Source organism: Phaenicophaeus curvirostris, chromosome 1, assembly GCF_032191515.1.
Source record: "Phaenicophaeus curvirostris isolate KB17595 chromosome 1, BPBGC_Pcur_1.0, whole genome shotgun sequence".
Taxonomy (NCBI): Eukaryota; Metazoa; Chordata; class Aves; order Cuculiformes; family Cuculidae; genus Phaenicophaeus; species Phaenicophaeus curvirostris.
The window spans coordinates 83,513,121-83,536,162 of NC_091392.1; the positions used below are offsets into that span (position 1 = coordinate 83,513,121).

At 50.5% G+C, this 23,042-nt stretch overlaps 2 protein-coding genes across 3 annotated transcripts; one reads left to right on the plus strand and one right to left on the minus strand.

Moving 5' to 3' along the window:
• Window positions 1-344: 344 nt before the first annotated feature.
• USP5 (ubiquitin specific peptidase 5) lies at window positions 345-16,812 on the minus strand. 2 transcript variants are annotated; one of them, XM_069865820.1, is made up of 20 exons: window positions 16,660-16,812; window positions 14,815-14,940; window positions 14,468-14,534; window positions 11,774-11,907; window positions 11,312-11,457; window positions 10,828-11,012; window positions 10,026-10,120; window positions 9,307-9,500; window positions 9,083-9,154; window positions 6,341-6,422; window positions 5,996-6,121; window positions 5,394-5,547; window positions 5,089-5,263; window positions 3,707-3,795; window positions 3,384-3,506; window positions 2,625-2,768; window positions 2,321-2,466; window positions 2,081-2,234; window positions 1,383-1,467; window positions 345-914 (listed from the first exon to the last, which is right to left on the minus strand). In XM_069865820.1, exons 1-20 carry the CDS (start codon window positions 16,765-16,767, stop codon window positions 821-823), a joined length of 2,499 nt encoding a protein of 832 aa, XP_069721921.1. In that variant the 5' UTR covers window positions 16,768-16,812; the 3' UTR covers window positions 345-820. The 2 variants fall into 2 exon arrangements, with proteins under 2 accessions (XP_069721921.1, XP_069721910.1); XM_069865809.1 differs by having other exon boundaries at window positions 3,315-3,506.
• Window positions 16,813-17,393: 581 nt separating this feature from the next.
• On the plus strand, window positions 17,394-22,611 carry CDCA3 (cell division cycle associated 3). Its single transcript, XM_069865577.1, has 5 exons — window positions 17,394-17,499; window positions 17,589-17,706; window positions 19,825-20,046; window positions 21,488-21,609; window positions 22,018-22,611. Exons 1-5 carry the CDS (start codon window positions 17,395-17,397, stop codon window positions 22,156-22,158), a joined length of 708 nt encoding a protein of 235 aa, XP_069721678.1. The 5' UTR covers window position 17,394; the 3' UTR covers window positions 22,159-22,611.
• The last annotated feature ends 431 nt before the right edge of the window (window positions 22,612-23,042 follow it).

Below are 23,042 nucleotides of genomic sequence, written 5' to 3' on the forward strand. Positions count from 1 at the left end.
CCCAGAGACCTCTGGCCCCGGCCCCCCCGCTCACCCTGACCAACCCCCCTCCATTGGCACACATGCCACTCTGGCCCCGCCCCTTCTCTCTGACCACGCCCCCATTGGCATATAGCCCCCCCCGACCCCGCCTACTGCTAACCCTAACCGCGCCCCCTCCATTGGCTCACAGAGCCCTCTGGCCACGCCCCCGCTCACCATGACCCCGCCTCCTCCATTGACACAGTCATGTGACCCCCGCCCCCCCTCCCTCTGACCCCGCCCCCATCGGCCCCCGCCCCCTCCCGTCTCCCAGGGCTCCCGCCCCCCCGCGGGCCTTTGCACAGGGCGGACAGGAGCCGGCGGACATTCCCACTTTTATTCACTGTCCCTCGTGTATTTTGGCATGTAAAGGGCACACAAGAAGGGGGGCGCTGCTCGTGGCTCGCCCCTGGGGCGGCAGGAGTCCCCCCTACACAAGCCACACATACACACACGTCCCCTCCGCCGCCGCTTCCCCACAGCGAGGGGGGATATCGTCCCACCGGCCAGCAAAGCACGAGGGCTGTGTCACCGGGGAGGGGGCAGTGAGGACATCTCCCACAGAAACAGATATTCCCACCCCCCGCCCCCTTTTGCTCAGGTCCGCAGGGGCTCCAGCCCCGGCTCCAGCAGTGAGGGGGCTCCTGGTCTCCACGCGTGGTCTCCAGAAAGAGGTCGTGAAGGGACGAGTGGGGAAAGAGGAGAGAAGGGCCCTGCGCTCACCCTGGCTGCCCACACCCCCTTCCCCCCTGTGCCTTCCGCCCGCTCTCCCCCCCGCCGCCCACGGCGAGAGGAGGATCTAGCTGGGGATCCGCTGGTAGAAGTAGATGTAGCCCAGGTCCTTGGGGGGCTTCTCAGAAGCACAGACTTTCTGGTCGTTGTAGATCACCCACCTGCAACGGGCAGAAGGGGAGCACAGGGAGGCTGGGCTGTGGCAAAGACACAGCGCGACTCCCCTCACCTGCTCCTCTAGAATCACAGGAGAGTTTGGGTTGGAAGGGACCTTAAAGATCTGGACACTTGCCCCTGTATCAGCCTCCTCAAAGCCTCATCCAACCTGGCCTTGACCACCTCCAGGGACGGGGCAGACACCACTTCTCTGGGCAACCCAGTGTCTCCCCACCCTCAAAGGAAAACATTTCCTCCTAAGACCTCATCTCCATCTTCCCTCTTTCAGCTTAAAACTGTTCCCCCTCATCCTATCCCTGCACTCCCTGATAAAAAGCCCCTCCCAGCAATCCTGCAACCCCGTTGAGTACTGGAAGCTGCTGTAATCCCCTCAAGGCCTCTGAAGAAACGGGGAGGACAGTGATTTAAGGCTGTATCACAGAGGCCCTTTACATCGTGCCGATCCCTCTTACCTGCCATCTTTCTTGATATGACAGACGTAGTGTCCACACATAGTCGAAGTGCCCATGTGGCTGATGAAGGCAAACAGCTGATATTCTTGAGAGGAGGAGGGAACAGAGGAGCGATCAGAGTGAGAGAAAAGGCAGCTTACTCTGAAATACCCTGTGCAAGGCCCTCTCTAGAAAAAGATCCCAGAAGGAGCCTCTGTTGGGTAATGATTTAGAATTGGGCCCCAGTCAGGGGTGACTGTGAGTGGGTTTAAGACCAAATGTGCAAGTAAATAGGAGATGGTAACCTCCATTTAAGCCTTCTTCCCTGCCAATTAATTCTTTGGTCCATGGGTGCTGGGCAGGTAATGGCAGGGATTCCCTCTCCCTTTGCAGCAGACTAGCAGCACTGGCACAAATTCTGCCTAGAGACTGGAAACTGTTTTTAAAATGGAAGCCTGAAGAGCAGGAAAGCCTCCTGGGGTGACTGGGAGAAAGCAGCACAGCCCTTGCTGCCTTTCACTTGCTCTGCCTCTCTCACTGGGTCCCAGAAATCCCCAGCCTAAAAGGTCAAGACCTTTCACTGTCATCCTTCTCCTCTTCCTCCCTGCTTCCATGTCAACAACCAGACCAGCTCTGTGGCTGCTGCTGGAAGCTGTGATAATGCATGGTTTAGGTGGATTTGCACCCCCAAATCCACTTTCCTACTGCTCAGAACTCACTTCCAGGCCCATCGCGCACTTTAGGACCCACAGGGACAGATTCAGAGATGGACTCCGCTGCCGAGCGCCCCTCTGAGATATCCATAGCAGCTTCTGCATCAAGGTCATCAATGTGACTAAAGATCCAATCCACAGCGCGCTCCAAACTGTTGTTCTAGAAGGAAGAAGAGAAGACTGTGAACTTGGGAATGTCTGTTCCTGAGAACCTCCTTTCAGTCTGGTGTCACCCACGCCTCTCACCGTGGCTCTAAGCGCTTTCATAGCTTGGTCCCGGGAGAAGCCCATGGAGACAATGGTGGCCACACTGTCTTCTGAAGGAGGGTCTGGGCAGGCAATAGTTGACCCTGGTCCACTGGATCCCGGGAGAACTAATGGATTAGCAAAGTCTGCAGCAGAAAACAGAACACAGCTCAGAGCAGTTTTTACCCCTTTTGGAGAGATCTGTCTGAGGTTCCAACTACACCAGTTTTCCACTGCTGTAGAGGGACAGGAAGTACAAGGACCCAGCAACAATAAGCTTCACCACAGCCATGGGGCCTCCTACCTGGATCATCCATATGTGACATGACCCAGTTCATGGCAGCCTCAACCCCACTGTTCCCTGTGTAATACACGGCTTTGCGGCAGGCATCCATGGGAAAGCCCATCTCCACTAGCTGGATAATCACGGACTCATCCAACATGGGTGCTGCAGGAAGACAAAGATTAGAGCCACCCACTCCCACCCAGCCCTGCCTGATGCGTTTTCTGTCACACAGGCTCCCAAGCCACCATCTTCTGGCTTTGTTTAGCACAAGTTCTGCCTCTCTGCTCTTCTCATTCTTTGCCACCTTTCTTCTGAATAAGAAAGGTGGCACACAGAGGCACTCCAGGGGACAGAAGGATTCAACTCATGAACTCACGAGCACTGGCTCTTCCTTAACCCTCCAAATCCCGCCTCCCACTGTGGTTTGTGAAAATAAAATACCTCAGCCAGGTAGATCTCGTATAAACCCCAGCTCTGCCCCCTCTTAGTGAACTAGGCATGCCACCTCCCCACCTTCCACAGCACAGGAACCGGCAAACTCCCTTGCATAATGCCCTTGCGTAACAGGCATGCAAGGAAGGCAGCTGGCATTTGCTGACAGAGGGACAGGGAAAGTCTGAGCAAGTGGAAACCACTAGAATGGGAGACAAGACAAGGAGAGCAAGGTAATGAGTCAGGCATCAGGAAAAGAGGAGGAGAATCACTAACATGTCGGAGAGGAGAAGTGAGGGGAGCAGAAGGAGTCGTCGTCTTCGTTGCCATAGAACCCCAGGCTACCTTTGGGCTCGTCTGGTGTCACCAGCGGAGGTGCGATGTCTGGCATTTCTTCTTCCCCATCTTGCAGCCCAGTTCCTTGCAGTGCAGAGATATCCAGCTCCTCTGGCATTTCAATGGAGACATCTGCAAGATACAGTCTTGCTCAGCCTCGCACAGGGGCAGAAACAAGGGACTTGGTTGGGAGATCTAGAAGGCTAAGCCCCTGGAGATGCAATACGCTACCCTCTGCAGCACCTTTTGGGGTTGTTACTTTGCAGTAACGACCACCATATCCACATATGACACCCAATACCCATATGCTCTGTACTTCTCATCCTTCTTACCAAGCTTTTTGGGCACCCAGTCCAGACCGAAAGTGAATTTCTTGATCTGGATCACCAGATAATCTGGGAAAGAGGCGAACCGTGTTGTTCTGAAAGAGACAAATAACACTTGTAAGTACTGTATCACCAATGACCAAAGGCATCTAGTTGATTCAAGAGATCAGAGTAGGGTGGAGGCACGTCCTAAGGGTGGGATATACGTATCTGTGCAGCTCTCCAGTGCCGAGCTTAAAGCTCCTCTAGACATGGAGCCATTTCTAAAGCAGATGCTCTGACCAAATAAGATGGAATGTGGTTTTTACAAAACCTTGGAGGACAAGGAAAAATACCACATGTTCTCTACCTTCCAGTCCTGTATTTTACAAGCCTCCTCAGATTTCAGTATTTAATTAGAAGCCTAACCCTTAAGGAGTGTAAAGGAAATAACATCTTTTAATAAACTGGCAGATACAGCTGCAGGAACTGACAGGCTTTCAGGATGCAAAACAGAAGTAGTGAATTTTAAGCTAATTGAATTTGATTGAACATTATTTAGTTAAACAGTTTGAGAGAGAAGGTGTCTGGAATCTATGAAACAGAGAGGAATGTTTATGAAGGGAGGAGCAGTGATAAAGACAGATACTTATTATCGGAGGATAATTGTAACATACCACCAAACTAATTTAAGCAATGGTATATGTTCAGTGCTAATTCTTACAAAGCGTTTGAACACAACCCACTACTTAAAAGGAAAACAAAATGTTACTTTTCAATGTGTTTGCATTACTGTTTATAGCAGCTATTGCTTAATAATAGAATAATCATTAGAAAAACATTTCCAATTCTTTGAGGACTACTCTGTCATTGCAGAATAATAGTCAGTAGCACCACAGCAGGAAGCAGCCTAAGTTTGTCATCTTCTCAGATGATGTCTTTAGCAGTGAGACAAATGAAAGCTTTTTCAAACCTTGCTATCAGCATTTAAGTGCACATTCCATAAAGCAACTCATGTGTCAGTTACGCTCAGTGTTTCACTCAAATTTTAGTGGCTTAAAAGCTTCCTCTGAAGACATTTTAGAGGCCAAGCAAGACTAGTGTTGCCATATTGTTAGTACTGATTTTAGAGCAAAGCTTTAGTTTTCTGGAACATCACTGTATTTTCATAGCCCCTCAGCAACTGAAATCTGATGGTAAAGATCTCACTGCTGTTCTGCCCACTGTAATCCCTTGGGGGCAGTTGCTCCACCACCAGTTCCCCCTCTGCTTCAAGGTTCTAAGGGTCCAAGGTTTGGAGGGCTACAAAGCTTTGGTAACACTGTTTCCCCAAACAAGTAAAAGAAATCCCCAAAGACACAGCTATTGCCAGTTTGTTACAGCCCAGCTGGTAACTTGCACACACTCACTTGAGAGCCACAGACTTGGCCTGCAAGGCTGTGCTCCAGAAATCATCCACCTGCTCTGGAGCTCCATAGGCCTCTAGGCAGGAGCTGAAAGGCACCTTGGCTCGCACCAGCTCAGGCAGCGGCTGCTTCTCCTCCTCTGCCTGCCGCTTCTTCTCCTCATATTCCAGTAGTTCATCTAGAGAATAAAGCAGAGGAATCAAGTCTCTCCTTGAAAAAGTCCCTTTCTCATTTAAAGAGTTCTGTAATAAAAGCACAACATCCAAACATAATGTTTGCCACCGCTCTGGCCTTGGCACGCTACTGACCTTTGTTGAGTGCAGCATCCATGGGCACGGGCAGCTGCATGATATAGTCCACACGCTGGGTATATTTCACCTTTTCTGTGGCCAGGCACTTCAGCTTCTCTTCCACCAGGAAACGGAAGACCTCATTCGGGTTCTCTGAGCTGCGGCAGTTCCTCTGAAGAAGGAGAGATTAGAAGGACAGATGTAACATCAGAACAGCAGAAATAAACACTTGCAGTAGCAGGGGTTCCACACAGGACATGGCTAAAGAGTATTTACTTCTGTACCCAGTCCACTAGAAAAGGCAGCAAAGAGGAACTAGAATCATCTTCTGTATCCTAGGAAACCATGCTGTTCCTACTCCTAAAGAAGACAATTTGCATCTCCAGTTGTGCCATTCGCAACAGAGATTCCTCCAAGGAATCAGTCCTGAAAATATGACCAGAAGTTTCTCCTCCCTTGCTCCCGCAGGTGCTGGCTGGCCCATTTCCCTGGGATCCCTCCCTCTCTTTGCTCGGATTGCCAGCTTCTCACCTCCACTCCTCACCCCCCCGCTGTGGGAAGAAAACAGAGCTGGGCTTTTCCAGGATTTGACAGCCAATTTTCCATGAGTCAACAATTACCTCCACCATGTTGATGAAGTGCAGAAAGAATTCCTGGGCGTCCTGCTGTCGGTTAGTGGAAAATTCTGGGTGTCCCTTTCCAATGAGGGATTTAAACATGCGTGGAGCAATGCCATTCTGCATACCCTGCAAACAACACGGTGGAAGAGGAAAGTGGTCATAATTTGCCAAGCACGTGTCCTGGCAAGTAGCACTCAACCCTTAGCCATGTTTTCCTTCAGTGAGAGGGCCCTGGAAAGACCCTCAGGACTTGTCTTCAGAAAGGGTTCTCTCTCCATCCCCATGTAACATACACAAGGACTCACGCAACACACGCATTGTGAGGATGCCGCATCCACGTCTCACCTTCTGATCAGGCTGCTGCTCCCCATCTGCAGAAGCCGGCTTTGAATACTCCCCAGATAGCAGTCCATGGCCCAGTTTGGCTCTGGAATGACAAAGGAGTCACCATTAGTGTCAAAAAGAGTTATACAATCCCACATACTCCAGGAACCACATCGACCTTATCCAGCTTTAACACTGCTACGGAGTGTCAGTCTCTCAGAGGTCAGTGCTCTCTGCTGCACCAGCCAAGACCATCTTGCGTGGGTCTGCTCTCCTGTCCCCTAAGACAGCATTGCCTTGAAAGTTACTTGGACCTCTGGGCAGCAATCTCAACCACTGCCCTTATGGTGGGGAGAGCATGAAGGAACAGCTTCCTTTTGCTGCAGAAGAGCAGCTGATGCTGAGCCACACAGCCGCCACCTGAGAGCCAAACTAAGCTGCAGCCTGACATGGGTAAAGTTGCAGCTTATCTAACTGACTGTGCGGGAGACAACAGGACAGAGTGAAATTGTCTGAGGCAGAAATAGCATTGCTGTGAGCAGACCAATCACATTTTTCAAGGGGAAAGATCAAGAATAACTGCATGACACACCTGATAGACAAAAGTAATGTTCGGCAGTTTCCTCCCTGTGCTCAAGACTCTCCTACTATTCCACTTCACTGCAGTCTCCCCCAATCACTCTTGCTATTTGTTTAAAACCAGACCCTACAGAATCCTCCCTTTGCCCAAGCAGAAGTCTTTCTGGCTGTCTCAACTTAATCCTCTCCTCAGTGAACACCTCACCTCAGGTTGACCAAATTTAGGATCCTCCCTTACTGCTGAACTCCTTTCTACAAACACCACCTTTTATTCCTCCAAATACTTACCAAAACAAATTACCCAAAACTTCCAAACACTGCTTGGCTGATTTAGAGCAGATGTAGCAGGGAATTAATCTATTTCAAATGCAAGACCCTCTCCAAAACTCATCTTCCTTCTGTTTATTCTCTTGCTATTGCTCACACAATTCCTCTTGCAGAAAGCCTCTTTAAGCATATATAATCTGTGGTTTCAATACAGGATGGGGGATGATGTGACTGGGAGCAGCCCTGCAGAGAAGGTCTTGGGGGTGCTGGTTGATGAGAAGCTTGACATGAGCCAGCAATGTGTGCTCGAAGCCCAGAATGCCAAACATGTCTTGGGCTGCATCAAAAGAAGCGTGGCCAGCAGGGTGAGGGAGGTGGTTCTGCCCCTCTGTTCCTCTCTTATGAGACCTCACCTGGAGCATTGTGTCCAGTTCTGGAATCCTCAACATAAGAATCATAGAATAGCATCATAGAATAGTTTGGTCTGAAAAGGACCATAAAGATCATCCAGTTCCATCCCCCCTGCCATGGGCAGGCACATTCCACTAGATCAGGTCACCCAAGGCCCCATCCAACCTGGCCTTAAACACTTGCAGGGATGGGGCAGCCACAAGTTCCCTTGGCAAGCTGTTCCAGGGCCTCACTACTCTCATGGTGAAGAAATTTTTCCTACTGTTTAGTCTAAATCTGCCCCTGTCCAGCTCATATCCGTTCCCCCTTGTCCTATCACCACAAGCTTTTATGAATAGTCCCTCTCCAGCTTTCTTGTAGGCTCCTTTCAGGTACTGGAAGGTCGCTATAAGACCTCCTCAGAGCCTTCTCCAGGCTGAACAACCCCAACTCTCTCAGCTTGTCCTCATAGGGAAGGTGCTCCAGCCCTCGGATCATAATTGCAGCCCTCCTCTGGACCTGTTCCAACAGCTCTATATCCTTCTTACGTTGAAGATTCCAGAACTCAAGACAATCCTCCAGATGAGATCTCACAAGAGAGGAATAGAGGGGCAGAATCACCTCCCTCGACCTGCTGGCAAGGATATGGAACCGTTGGAACGGGTCCAGAGGAGGACTACAAGGATGATCAGAGGGCTGGAGCACCTCCCATATGAGGACAGGCTGAGAGAGTTGGGGTTGTTCAGCCTGGAGAAGAGAAGGCTCTGAAAAGACCTTATAGTGATCATCCAGTAGCTAAAGGGGCTACAGGAAAGCTGGGGAGGGACTGTTTACATAGGCTTGTAGGGATAGGATGAGGGGGAATGGCTTTAAATAGGAGAGGGGAAGATTTAGACTAGACATAAGGCAGAATTTCTTCACCATGAGGGTGGTGAGGCCCTGGCACAGGTTGCCCAGGGAAGCTGTGGCTGCCCCATCCCTGGAGATGTTCAAGGCCAGGTTGGATGGGGCCTTGGGCAGCCTGATCCAGTGGGAGGTGTCCCTGCCCATAGCAGAGGGGTTGGAACTGGATGATCTTTAAGGTCCCTTCTGACCCAAAACATTCTATGATTCTATTCTATACTAAATTATTCACTGAGAACAAAGTTGCCTAGATCTGTGTATTTCTTTGCTCTTAGCCATCTCCCTCTGCTGCAGAGAGCAAACACCTTTTTGCTGTTACACAGACAGCATGTGCCTTCCAGAAATTCCCCCGTGGTGACAGATGGTACTGCGTCCCCCAGATAAGACATTTAAGAGGCTGTCATGAACACTGAGGGGCACTCTGTCCTCTCCACCGAGGGCATTTAGCTGAACTTTCTTGGCTTAGATCCTTATCGATCACTGAGGATCAGTGTCTCTGGGGATGGATACGAAAACAGACAAGCGAGGCTTGAGGGAGAACCTGCAGCAACTTATACTGTGCAGCACAGAGGAGATGCGCCTAGGCAGCCTCAGCCTTCCTGCTCTCACCAAAACTCTACGTACACTTGCGTGCTGAAGTCCTGTGTGGGGTCCGCAGGTGCACTTTGGAATATCTTCTCCAGCTTGTCCACATACCTGCAAAGCAAAACAGAGAAGTCTAAAGGACACATAAGTTCACCTAGTAAAGACACAGTTCTGAGTGCAACTACTGCAACAGAAACTCCCAGCTCTAGGAGACCTTTGTACTGATCCCAGGCCAATGAAAAGGAGCGATTAAGCTCACTTACTTTCTCTGGAAGTCTGGGATACTGAACAGCACCTGCATCACAGAATTGAGGTAGCAGCTGTTGCCCAGGTTACGGATACCAGTGTACCCAGGCCCATAGAGGGGCTTGAGCTGCACGCCAGACTCCTGGATGAGCTCCCACTCCCCAATGCGCTGGTTCATGTCTATTTCCAGTTCTGTCATTGTCTTGTCTGTCTGAGAAGGCAAAGAACAGGAAAAACCCTCAAAGAAGATTCAAGGCAACATCAGAAGTGCGAAAAGGGTAATGCTGTAGAGAAATACAGAGCCTAATGCATTCTAGTTTATTACATTAGAAAAGGAGGAAGATACAAGAATTGTTTTCAAATATCTGAATACCTGGGACAGAAAGAGGAATGATAAGAAACATGGGAGAAATCCAAACCACCCCTCACAAAGGGCAATGGAAATCACACACTAACACTGAATCTAGAGAGCAAAGCTCAGAGCCTGGGAATCTCCCGGACCACAGCACTGACACAAAACCCCAAGGAAATAAGCCTGAGCGACAGGGAAGAAAAGGGAAAAGGGAAAAAGGCAACAAATGAAGAGGGGCAGATGAGGCAACACTCTGCCTAACAAAAACCAGGGCTTCTTGACCAGGAATGGTTCTACACAGCCACAGAAAACTAACATTCAGCTAAAAAAACGCAAAAGTTGCTTCTCTCCCATTCTGCCTATGGAGACAACCCCCGGCCTCACCTTCTGCATCTTGAGCATGTCGATTCCAAAGTGAGCAAGGTGTTCTGCCAGGTTGGGATCCAACACCATGTCATCCTCGTCATAGGAGTAGACATCTATGCAGGAACACAGAGGAAAAGAAAAGGCTTATAACAGCCTGAGTGCTAAAATTCACTGCTGGATGAAGAGAACAGAGGGCTCAGAACTGGGAGTTTTGAGAACCTGGGCAGCTGAGGTTTCTCTCCTTTCTCAGGAGAGCAGCATGACAGAATATTGAGGTTCCTTCAAAACGTGTGACAAGACAAACAAGTATGTCCCTGATCAAGGAATAGAGGTATCTGTATGCCTGGAGTGAGGAAAGTGTGCTACTGTGCTGTAACTTGGGCACAGTTGAGTTATTTGGGACATGATATCAGAGTGGGCAGGTACGGTTGGAATTGATGATCTCTGAGGTCTTTTCCAACCTAATGATTCTATGATTCTATACTCTCTGCTCAGGCTTCGGATACAAAATTCTTTGATAAACATCCTGTTGCAGAATAAAAGATGGCAACCTGGAGAACTATTCTAGACCCCTCAAATTACATGAGAGGGGAGGAGGAAGGCAGGATTTTATCAGCTGGTTCTTTGCCTGCCACAGGAAGCAGGTGAGACTGGGAAAGTCCACAATAAGATGACACTGCATGTTCCAGGTCATAAGATAGGCAACACCAGACTGATTCCTGGAAACACTCTCTGACTTGCCTTGTCAGAGACCCCAGTCAGCCTGAGTGGTGCCTGGCACCTATAACCGTCAGGGTTATAGATGCGTCCCCCTTCTCACCAGCCCCATCAGGAGTAATTGTTCCCAGTTTCACAGCCAGTGGGTAGCCAGTTTCCCGGTAATGCTCGACCGCATGATTGTTGCCACCACTGCCATCGAAATAGCGCCGACCACAGAGGATGGCTCCATCAGTCATGTTCAGCCACAGATTCTCCCTCATGTCACACTTGCTGCACTTCCAGCCACTGTCGACAAGGAACAGAGAAAAAGAGATTAGGGTGAAAACCTTTAGGTTCTACCTCCCAAGCTCTCACCATTACTACCCACTGACCACAGTATAAGCAATCTCATTAATCTTTTACTTCAGAACACCAAGCATCCTGAAACACCTTAGCTTGCCGTTTCCCCTGAATTTACTACGAGAAGGCACGCTCAGAGACTCACAAAATAAGTCTCATCTGCTGCTGTGGTGCAGGACAGGAGAAGGTGATGGGGGTGGGTCTGGGATACAGAGCGAAACAGCCAATTTCAGTACTATGCTCACCACGGCGGGATGCGGACATCGTTCTGAAGTTGGTGCAGGGAAAAAGCATGTTTGGATACACGCCGAACCTCCCCATCCCAAGCCTGCACCTCCTGCTTCCGCGAGGCTGAATCTGCTGTCAGGATGGCCTCAACTGCACTGGCAATCTGGAATTAGGACAGCAGGAAAAAAAGTGAAGGGCACAAGGAGGGAAGCTTCCAGTGCCACAACACTCCATATTTCGGCTCAGTCATTCGTCAAGTTGATTGGCAAGTCAGTTGTGCTAGGACAGCGTTGAGGAGCCTCAGCCAGAAGCCAGGGCTCCATGATATAAAACATTGTGTAAGGGCAGAACAATCCTGCTTAACCCAAGCTGAAAGTTCACAGCAGCTCTGCAGGATCCCTTTTAAGGGACAGCTCCTTCTCTCTAATGGTGTGTTTCCTCCTCACCAATGGAAAACACAACGCTCCACCCAAACATACCCTGTCTCTGACCATGTCTGGTAGTCCCTCCAGCCCATCACGAGGAATATCCAAATGTTCTGGCAAAATGACTATTTTTACATCTTCATCATACTCAAACTTTTCCTCTGTGATGTCAAATCCACCTTCTACACCTACAGGGAGAAAAAATATTGTAGTAGCAGGTAAAACTAAACAGCTTCTGAGGCCTCTTTGCCCACAGCTTACACAAAACAAGGCACCATGACTAAGGCAAAGCTCTAGGATCAATCCACAGCCTTTCTTCCATTTCTGGATCTCAAAGTTTCTGCTGGAGGTGTGGACTTCACAGAAGCAAACATAAGCAAACAAAAGGTTTGCTTTCCCCAGTTCTCTTTACAGATGCTTAGAAGGAATCTCCAGACCCTGACTACAAACAGAAAATAAGATGACCTGTGCTAGGGTCAGTGGCCAGAACAGGTCCCATGACAAAGCACTGCAGTTTGTCCTTCACTGATGATGGATGGAGATGAGCATGAAGAGGTTATATTAGCATATGCAAAGGTCTAGTCTACTAGTACTTAAGGAGCCTGTCTCTGCTTCTTCCAGGAAGGACAGTTCAGAGTCCTGAACTTAAGCAAGAACCAGGAGTTTCTCTGGAACCAGAAAATCCAGAATTACAGAAAGTCTCAGGAAAGGCACAGTACTAGTTGTTGCTCTTGCCTATCTAGCCATGCTTTCCAGTGGCTGCAACAGAAATGGGACTTCCATACGTAACAGGTTCTTTGCCAGTTGTCAAGTCATGGTCTTGACACAGTGGATGGTCACCAATAAGTAACATCTGCAATGGAGGGAACAGTTTCTGACTTATGCAGGCACTCAGGAAAAAACTTGGCCTTTCCTGTTCTCCAAGCATTTGCACTTTACATCCCAGAAGGCAGCAGGCAGAAGATACATTGCTTACTACAAGAAGTCTTAACCTCCTATGTGTTTTATTTAACTTAATTTTCTTTATTTCTTTAAAAACAGCACACTGTGACTGCAACAGATCTGTGACGGGAATATGAGTTTTTGCTGTTGAGTGCTTCTGCCTCAAGAATCCTGTGTGGGACACAGTTCTGAGAACCACTACTGCATCTGGTTAAATCATTATTGACAAAAATTCCTGGTTCCCATGAAATCTCCAGTCACTCTGTCCCCAGGTACCTACGATTTTTAGATTATGCAAAAGCTGCCCTGTATGAATGCAGATGCAGCATATGGAAATACCTGAAAAGAGTCACTAGCACCATGCAACAACATGCCCAGATAATCCTCTTCTGTGCCTCTTCAGCACATGCCAGAGAGATCTCTTGTCATCACTTCATAGAGCAAAGCAACACATAGTCCCTCAGGGTACTACACAGTCACTGAACTCTAAACTAACCAAAACAGACTGGTGAGGACCCCTTGTGTGCTTAATTGAACCTCCTACATCTTTCTAGTGTTTAAAAAATCTCACGTCAGGATTAGCTAAATCACCACTGTTTAGCTAAAAAAAGAGGACAAAAATATCTCTCCTGGATTTAAAATCACTGCTTCACAGGGCTAATACATTCTTTTTATTTTCTCCTGCTTCACTCATGCCTAAGCTGTAATCACAGGCAGCTGTTTGCTGAGCCACTGACTACACTTGCCTCAAGACCTTTGTAGGACTGAGGACGCAGAAATAACTCGTAGTGCAAACTGGGTCTCATCTCTCCAAAAGCAACATAAGTATATAGATAAAAGCACAGCTGTCTGAAAAAATGTAGATTCTAGTCTCAATTTGGCTAGAAGTGACCTTTGGGACTCCATTCACCTCCTCATAAAAACATGGAGTAGCTGAAAGTCTCAGTGTTGGTCTTTGTGTTCTGGCAGCAGTGGAGTCGCCAGCTGCCTGCTCCACCATGGCACAGGGGAAAAGTGAGCAAAAAGCAAGACGTGCATGGTTCAGGTTCAGGATTTCCCTCTCGTGGTCAGGTTCCAGCAAGCCAAGAACTTGTTACCGCTAAAATATGTTCTTATCCTCTGCTTCACAGGTCTCCACAATGGTTCAGAAATTCCTAATCGAGACTGCTCCAAACCACCGATTGCCATGACAGCCTTTGCAGACAGTGCAAGGGAGTAACGGAAGAACAGGGCTGGTGTTCCAAAAAAGGGCTCATTTATTTATATTTTAATGTTCACATGTATTTCCTCAAGTATCAGCCTTGTATTCCAAAGAACTATCAAGCCCGAAATGTTAATACAGCATTTACCAGTAATTTCTACCTCATCCATCCAGTTTGATAAGTGAGACCGTTAAGAAGTAGTTTTCCTCTCAGCAACTTCAAACTTACTTTGTCTCAGACTTACTCCAGCCCCACATATTCATATAATACAGACACATCCACATTAAGCAACAGCCTCACGCTGGCTATACCTACAAAAAGCTCAGTCAGACACAGAGAGTTAAGAGAGGATGTACAACATATTTATCCACAGAGAACACGATGCAATTCTGAAAACAGCACAAACCTACCACCTCGACAACTGATTTGCAGAAACTACCCAGCTAAGATACACTGGAAAACAGAAAGTTCGAATACGGTCGGGGAGAGCAGCTTCAACTAGCCCAGAAGAGAAATGGCAAAAGTGACATGTCGTGAAGCCAGGTAGCTCCAAAGGACTGGTAGAAAATAACAAGGACGATATCGCACACAAACGCTCTCTTACCAATAGCCAAGCGAGTTGGTTTCTTCCTTGGAGGGTCCCCAGCACTGGAGTTGGAGTCTTCTTCCTTCTGTTTTGTTGAGAAGCAATAGGGGAATAGAGTTAGTGGGACAGGTGAGCTGTGGCAAGCCCTAAGGAGTGAAATTAAGGTACTGCAAAAACAGAAAGAGGCCAGGCAGAACGAGCATGGGTGTTCAACATGAGCAGAGCTAAAGAGCTGTTGTACTTCAATTCACCAAGAAAAACATGAACTATACTTGAGGAAAGAAAACTCTGTATCTGATTGAATAGAGATGTAGCCCAGCTCCCAATTTTAGAATAAGTTTGACTGCATTTATTTTTATTTTTACCGGTTTACGTGTTCTTTTGAGGTGCAGGTAGACCCGCTGGCCTGTTTTCTGATAGTGCTTTTCCACATACTGCTTCCCAAAGCCCAGGAATGTGTTCATGCAGATATACAAGCCGCCATCTGACTCCTGGAAAGAAGGAGAAATAAAAACTGAAGGGAGGAGGTAAAGAATTCCATTCCAGCTGCTAGGACAGGCCCAGATTACTTCTAGGAACACTATTCATCAAGTAATGGTGACAGCTCATTCCTACAAACCTGCCACTCAGTTAGAAAATAAGACAGCAAGCCCTAGCGTGGCCATCCCAGAAGAACAGGTACTACTCCTGTCAAGATGACATATCCAAGAACCTGTTTGCTTGTTCATTTATGGCAGGATGCTACTAATTCAGAAAGCCTGAGCTTCCTCAGAAGCTTATCTTGCAAAAAGCTCGTAAGGCACACTTTACAAGCTCAGAGCATGGTACAATCCTAACCAACAAAACTGTAGCATCCTGTCTGAAAGCATAATTCCCACTGCCATAAGGAATGCTGCCAAACTACAGTGTGAGGGAGGTTAACAGATCCCTGTTGATTTTTTCTGCTGCACTCGAAAGCTTATGAGTGGCACCGAAAGACACAGAATGAGCATTCCCCAATCCAGAAGCACCTGGAAAACACCATGCTCATTCAGCAAAGAAACTCTTTTTACATGAAAGAGGCAAGGGATCCAAATCATAGAATCATAGAATAGCTGGGCTGGAAGGGACCCTAAAGATCATCCAGTTTCAACCCCCTTCCACAGGCAGGGACACCTCCCACTGGGATCAGGCTGCCCATCCAACCTGGCCTTGAACACCCCCAGAGATGGGGCAGCCACAAGTTCCCTGGGCAACCTGTTCCAATGTCTCACCAATCTCATAGTGAAGAAATTCATCCTTATGCCTACTCTAAATGTGCCTCTCTCCAGTTTATACCCATTGCCCCTAGTCCTGTCACCACAAGCCTTTGTGAACAGTCCCTCCCCAGCTTTCCCGTAGTCCCTTCATGTACTGGCAGGTCATTAAAAGGTCTCCTCGGAGCCTTCTCTTCTCCAGGGTGAACAACCCCAACTCTCTCAGCCTGTCTAAATGCAGAGGCTGGAAACAGAGGGAAACAATTAGGCAGCGCTCAGCCTGCTTCCCAGCACCAGGCAGCTGGGACAGCGCGGGGAGCACAGGGACAAGCATCTCCGTGAGGCTCGGGGAGGGAAAAAGGGCCAGGTTGCTGCGTGCTGCTTCCCCGAAGGACCCATATTTTCCAGCCGCCAGCCCCTTTCTTCTAGTGGGCTGGGGTAGAGGCCACCAAGAGAGTCCCCTTCGCACCGCCCCGGTCCGCCGGGGCCCGGGAGGGCGGAGCAGGGACGCCGGGGAAGGGACCACTGCCATCTTAATGACACAGCACAGCCTCGCCCCTCGCCACGCCACGCGGTGCGGCCGCCGGGGCAGCCCAGGGCGGGACCCCCGGCCCGGTCTCCTCCCCCGCCGGGTGCCTGAGTGCCCGGTCCGGCGGCGGCGGCGGGACCCCCGGGGGCAGCCCCCGAGCCGCGGGGCCGGGGGGCGCCGAGCGGGGCGATCGCGCTGCCCACGCCCACGCGGGGACTACAGCGCCCGGCGCGCCGCGGGCGGGAGGGGCGCGCCGCGGGGCATGCTGGGGGATGTAGTCCCGCGGCCCCATCACACCGCCGGCCCGGCGCGCTGGCGAACTACAATCCCCATCACCCCCCGCGCGGGGTGCGCCCAGGCGGGCGGCCCCAGAGCGGGCCGGAGCTGGGGCCGGGGTGGGGAGCATCCCGGGCCAACCGGGCTCGGCGGCGGCGGGAAGCGCTTACCGGCGTGTCAAAGGAAAAGGCGCACTCGTCTTTGTGGACTCGGTCGCCGGCTTTGGGCACCCGGATGGACGGCAAAACGGAGAGCAGCGCCTCGGTCAGCTCCGCCATGACAGCGGCTCACTGCGGCCCCGCCCCGGCCGGTCGCGGCGCGGCGCCCTCGCGCGGGCCCTGGCCAATCGCGCGCGGGGGCTGCGGCTCTGGGGGCGGGGCCCTCGGCTCCGCCCGGCCGCTCTGGCCAATCGCAGCCCGCAGCGGCGCGGAGGGGGCGGGGCTTTCCCCAATGATTGACAGCGCGGCGGCGCGGAGCAGCCAACGGGCGGGGCCGGGGGGCGGGGCGGGGCGAGGCTTCTCCGGGGCGCGGGGTGGGGGCCAATGGGGCGGCACCGTCGGGCCGCCTTGACCAATCGCAGCCCGCGGCGGCGCGGAGTGGGGGCGTGGCCACGGGGTGATTGACAGCCCGGCGGCGGCGCGCGGCAGCCAACGGGCGGGGCGGGGCGGGGCCCGCGCTCGGCGCGGGGGCCAATGGGGCGGCGCCGCCCGGCGCGCGCGGGGTTTGAATCGCGGCGGCCGCGGCCGGGGGAGCAACCGCAGCCACCACTGGGTCAGCAGCAGCCGCCACCACCGCCACTACCACCCCCACCCCCCTGAAGCAGCCCCTCCTGGTGCAGCAGCCGCAGCCACCCCCGGTGCAGCAGCAGCAGGGGCGGTGCAGCTGGAGCCTTCGCCCCCAGCCCCATGGGTGTCACCGGCAGCGCCCCCGCCACCCCTTGCAACAAGCTCCTGGCGCACGTCAGCGACCCCCGCTCGCCCAGCGCCGGCATCCTCCGCACGCCCATCGAGGTAGGCGCCCCGCCTCCCCAGCCCGGTGTTCCCCGCCACCCCGGTGTCCCCCCCTCCCGGTGCCCCTGACGCGCCCGCGCTCCCCGCAGGTGCTGAGCTCCCCGGCGGGCAGCCCCGCGCCCGGCCCCGCCGCCGCCGCCCCGGAGCGCGACCCGCGATCGCCCACGCCCGGCATCTCCCGCACGCCCATGAGGAGCGAGCCCAGCGGTGAGTGAGTGAGCGCCGGGGGCGCCCGGGCCCTCCCTCGCGGCCTTCTCGAGGTCAGATTAAGAAAGGGCTCTGGCTTCTTCTTCCCATGGCTTCTCTCACTCAGGCAGGGCTCTGTGTGGTTCCTCTGCTTTCTGACCTTCAGACAAAGAGGATCAGAGAATCGTGATTCCCATCTAGATGGAATTGTGATTAGATGGAATCGTGATTCCTATAGATGTGTTGGGACTCGGTCTGTAGAATCACAGAATTACAGAATCATGGAATAGTTTGGGTTGCAAGGGACCTTAAAGATGACCCAGTTCCAACCCCCCTGCCATGGGCAGGGACACCTCCCACAGGATCAGGCTGCCCAAGGCCCCATCCAACCTGGCCTTGAACACCTCCAGGCATGGGGCAGACACAGCTTCCCTGGGCAACCTGTGCCAGGGCCTCACCTCCCTCATCGTCAAGAAATTCTTCCTCATCACTAGCCTAAATCTACCCCACCTCTCCAGTTCATGCCCATTCCTCCTTGTCCTATCACAACAAGCCTTTGTGAGCAGTCTCTCCCCAGGATGTTCTTGGTTTTGTCTATTCCACATGCTTGTAACTCTTTTCAGCCGTATCTCCAAGTCACTTATTCCCAGGTGTTTCTTTCCAGCCTGCCCTTCTCACACATTCAAGATTTGTCAACCTGTGTGTCAGAACACCTGGTCTCTTCAATAATGTTTATTCTAATATGCTTGATGCCACCTTCATGCTTTATCTTAGTCCCAATTAATCTTCCATATACTTGGTATTACTCCCACACTGCCCTGCAGCTCATCCCATCTGCTCTTGTGCCACAGAAGGCTTAGATGGGGCGCTGGGAAAAGAAACTCAGTACTGGAAGAATGGGGGGCACTGGCAGAGGTTTGTCCAGGTGGAGTCCCTGTTCTTGGAAAGGTTAAAAAAGTGTGCACACGTGGCACTTTGGGATGTGGTTTAGCAGGCACCGTGGGGTTGGACTGGGTGTTCATGGTTTAGTCCCAGCCCAGACGATTTCAGCAGCTAAACCTGAGCAGTTGGGCTCCCAGTTCCCTTCTCCCCAGCCTCCAGGGAGAGGGAAATGAGAGGAAGGACTCGTGGTTTCGAAGTTAAAACTAAAGCAGCTTTAATGAAATGTTAATAATATTTTCTACATTTTTATGATTATTAAGAAAATAACAAAATATATATAAGTATATGAAATCACACTGCCACACCACCCCTCATTGTTGTTATTATTAAGAAAACTACAAAATCTATAGAAATATATTAAATAGTACCTCAACCCCTCAATGGGCATAAACTAGAGAGAGAGAGAGATTTAGACTAGACATAAGGAGGAAATTCTTCATGATGAGGGTGATGAGGCCCTGGCACAGGTTGCCCAGGGAAACGGTGGCTGCCCCATCCCTGGAGGTGTTCAAGGCCAGGTTGGATGAGTCCTTGAGCAGTCTGATCCAGTGAGAGGTGTCCCTGCCCATGGCAGGGGTGTTGGAACTGGATGATCTTTAAGACCAGTTGGAACTGGTCATCTTTAACTGGATGACCTTCCAACCCAAATTAATCTATGATAGCCGTATGTCACCACAAATGCTGCAGAGCAAGCGCAGGGAAGGTGAGTGGCAGGGAAACAGGATGCAAGAACACACAGATCCAGAATTGGGGGCAAGCAGACAGGTGTGGTCCTTGCTGGACGTCAGCCATCAAAAAAGATGGTGAGACCCTCACGATCTCTCAGTTTTACATCAAGTATAACATCTGTGGGATGGAATCCTCTGTTGGTCAGTTTGGAGTCACCTGTCCTGTCCTCCCCTTCCTGCAGGTGTGGCCCTTTTTTGTCTTTGACTTAGGATACTCTATCAGGTCCAGGGTGGTCTTGGTTTCTGTAGGAATAAGTGTAAGCATTGGCCTTTAGGCGTACCGCTTCTGGAGAGACACTGCCTGAAAAACATGCAGTTAACTTTCAGAAAATAAAGTTACTTAGATGAGACTTAGCTGAAAAGTTAGAAAACTGATTCTGCTTTAGCTCAAACCAAAACTCTTAGTGACCTCAGAGGTCTCTTCCAACCACAATGATTCTATGATTCTCTCTCCCTCTCTCCCCAGCAGACAGTGTGGACTACCTGGTGAAGCAGCTCAGCGAGGCCTTTGGTGCTGAGACGCCTCTGGCGGGAGCGACCTGTCCCCCTGAGGAGCCAGTGGTGGAGGAGCCAGCGTTGCAGAGCACCCCGGAGGCAGCCGCTGCCCCAGCCAGAGAGGTGGAGAAACCACCCTCTCCCAGTGTCGCCCCAGCTCGGCCAGCCCGTGTTGCCGCATTGAGCTTCTCCTCGGGTAAGAGCTCAGTATGGGGTAAATGTGAGAAGGTGCCATGTGCCTGGAGCGCTTCATGGTCTGAGCGGGTCAGCATGTGCCTTCTCCAGGCTTCCTGGCTTAGAGACCTTCTCTGTTCCCCCTGGTTCAGCGTCTCCCACTGCCTTGGATACCTTGGCCTTGGGGCTCTGTGACTGGCAGGTGGAAAGCCTCTTTGGGAACTGCTGTTTTATCCCCCTCTGCTCTGGTGAGACCGCACCTGGAGTAACACATTCAGTTCTGGAGTCCTCAGCACAGGAAGGACATGGATGTGTTAGAGCGGGTCCAGAGGAGGCTGTGAAGATGGTCTGAGGGCTGGAGCAGCTCCCATGCGAGGCTGAGAGAGTTGGGGTTGTCCAGCCTGGAGAAGAGAAGGCTCTGGGGACACCTTATAACAGCTTCCAGTCCTGAAAGGGGGTACAGGAAAACTGTGGAGGGACTCTGTATCAAGGAGTGCAGGGATAGGATGAGGGGGAAGAGTTTTAAGCTGAAACAGGGGAGATTTAGATGAGACCTGAGGAGGAAATGTTTTCCTGAGAGGGTGATGAGGCACTGGAACTGGTTGCTCAAAGAAGTCGTGGCTGCCCCATCCCTGGAGGTGCTCAAGGCCAGGTTGGATGGGCCTTTGAGGAATCTGATCCAGTGGGAGGTGTCCCTGCCCACAGTAGGGGGTTGGAACTGCATGACCTTTAAGGTCCCTTCCCATCAAAACCACTCTGATTTCTATCAGGAGTTTTAAAATTATGTTTTCTATCTGTAGTCAGTACCAAGAGTTAAATGTACCTCTGTGAGGTAAATATCAGTTCTTCCCCAATGAGATATGCTTGTAATTGTGAGGCTTGTTCAGCAAGATGTTGCAGTTTCTCCTTGGGAAGGGCTGGGGAGCAAGGGTAGGAAGCATATCCAAGTGCAACAAAAAAAATTCAGTGCTGAGCATCTCCTCTGTGAGGACAGGCTGAGAGAACAGGACTTCTCAGCCTGAAGAAGAGAAGGCTCAGGGAGGATCCTATTAATATGTATAAACACCTGAAGAGAAGGTATAAGGAATGGAAAGCCAGGCTTTTTTCAGTGACGTACAGCAAGTGGATCAGAGGCAATGAGCAAAAACTGAAACATGGAGACTCTATCTGAACTTCAGAAAACACTTTTTTTTCACTGTGTAGATGACCAAGCCTTGGAGCACATTGCCCAGAGAGATTAGAGTCTCAATTCTTGGAGCCACTTGGCTTTAAGTAATTGGTTCTAGGTGGCCAGGCTGGAGCAGAGTAGTTGGACCAGGTTATCTCCAGAGGTCTCTTCCAAATCCCTGGGTAAAAGTCTTTGCTGTGCAGGCAAGGAAGCTAGATCATAAAGGCCAGGAGGCATTTAAAATCCAGGACTCTCTAGCCTTGTGATACACTGATGTGCTTCCTTCTGTCACTAGGGAGCAAGCCTGCAAGGCGCAAGACCAACAGCAAAATCGTGGCAACAACTGGAGGAACTAGCCGCTCTCCTCTCAGCATCCTACAAGATGATAATTCCCCGAGTACTCCTGTCTCTCGCCAGGTAACGCTTAGTGGTACATACTGTGGGAGGAAGAATGAACTAAAAAATACCCCAAATCCTTCTATTTCTGCATTTTGTAGGGCCCCATTTTGGAACTGTGGTGTCCTAGGCCTGCAGAGCCCAGTAACTTCCTAAGTATTTTAATGTGGGTCGGTCTTTTCCCTTAGATGCCTCCAAGCCTCATTCCATGTTTCTTTGGCCTTACCATAATATGGCCCATTTCTGTGCATCCTTTCTCTTTAGGCTGTGGAAAGAAGTCCATTTTTAGACACTGCTGCAGGAGAACCAAAGCTGAATAGCCTGAAAATAAGCTGTGTGCTTCACTGAGAATTTATTAACTCTCAGTTCACTCGTGTTTTATACCACACGTTTGGGTTTTTTGTATTTTTTTTTTATTTATTTCTCTAGGGTAAGAGGCATGTGTTGGGAGAGAACCTCATGGAGAAGAAGGAAGTGACAGTGGATCTGAGCAGGACTCTCAAGTCTGGGAGCTGTGCTTGGAGTGACTTGAACAAAGAGAACCAACGGTGTCGTTTTGTGGAGAACTAGAGGCTTCCTTTTTCCAGGATCTTGTTGTAATTTACTTCAATGTTTTGAGAGCCTGCTATAGGTGAGAAATTCTGCAATAGACTGAAACTCCAGACTTGTGGTCATTCTTCTTGCCTGCCCCTGTTGGGGGAAAGAGCATCTCTTTCTCTCTCTTAACTTTGCATGTCTTATGTACAGTATGGACTTTGGCTCTTCTATTGTATATCAGCTGTATCTCCTTACTGTAGAGTTCTTATCTGTAGCAAATAAATTTTATTAAGCCTTTGCCTGTGTCTATGTCCTGACAGGATAGTATGAGTCCTCTCCTTGCCCAGTGCAATGTTTTGTTTGGTGATAAAAATTCAGGAACAAATAGTTCAGCCTTCCTTGTGCCCTAAAACTCTGCTCTGTCCCCTGCTTTTAATGTGCTGCTATAGAGCTGTGTTGAGAAGGATCTGACCTGAAACTCATGTGCTGCAGCATGGGCTGGGGATTGGTGGCTCTGGGCAGGAGGCAGATGTATCCAAGTGTAATTTCTGTAGTCCTGCTGCACCTTCTTTGACCTGAAGCTAACACAGAACTAGCTAGTTGTGAGGGTCTGGCATGAGGGCGAGATCCAAAATAGGATCGTGCGTTAGTATCTTGACTTTCTGTTGATAACTCACTGCACCTTGTTGATCTTCAACTCCCTAACTTGGAATTAGTACTGAATACAGTGGCTCAAATCTCCAAGTTCCACAAGGATGCATTTTCAGCTATATCCCAGTTCTTGGGCAGTAAACCTTGAGCCTAACCGCCTCTTCTCAACTAAAGTGTAGGTGGGGAACGTGCTTCCCTGGGGCTCTGAGGTAGAGCAAGGTCTGTGGGTGAGATGTTCTCTAGTTGGGGACAGTAGGCAGTATTCA

Coding starts and splice junctions, on each gene's coding strand:
- USP5 (XM_069865809.1), bottom strand. CDS start 16,767: ATGGCGGAGCTGACCGAGGCGCTGCTCTCCGTTTTGCCGTCCATCCGG. Junction 11,458..11,773: donor CAGACATGGTCAGAGACAGG/GTATGTTTGGGT, acceptor TCCTAATTCCAG/ATTGCCAGTGCAGTTGAGGC. Junction 1,468..2,080: donor AGTGCGCGATGGGCCTGGAA/GTGAGTTCTGAG, acceptor CCTCCTCTCAAG/AATATCAGCTGTTTGCCTTC.
- CDCA3 (XM_069865577.1), top strand. CDS start 17,395: ATGGGTGTCACCGGCAGCGCCCCCGCCACCCCTTGCAACAAGCTCCTG. Junction 17,500..17,588: donor TCCTCCGCACGCCCATCGAG/GTAGGCGCCCCG, acceptor CGCTCCCCGCAG/GTGCTGAGCTCCCCGGCGGG. Junction 20,047..21,487: donor CGCATTGAGCTTCTCCTCGG/GTAAGAGCTCAG, acceptor TTCTGTCACTAG/GGAGCAAGCCTGCAAGGCGC.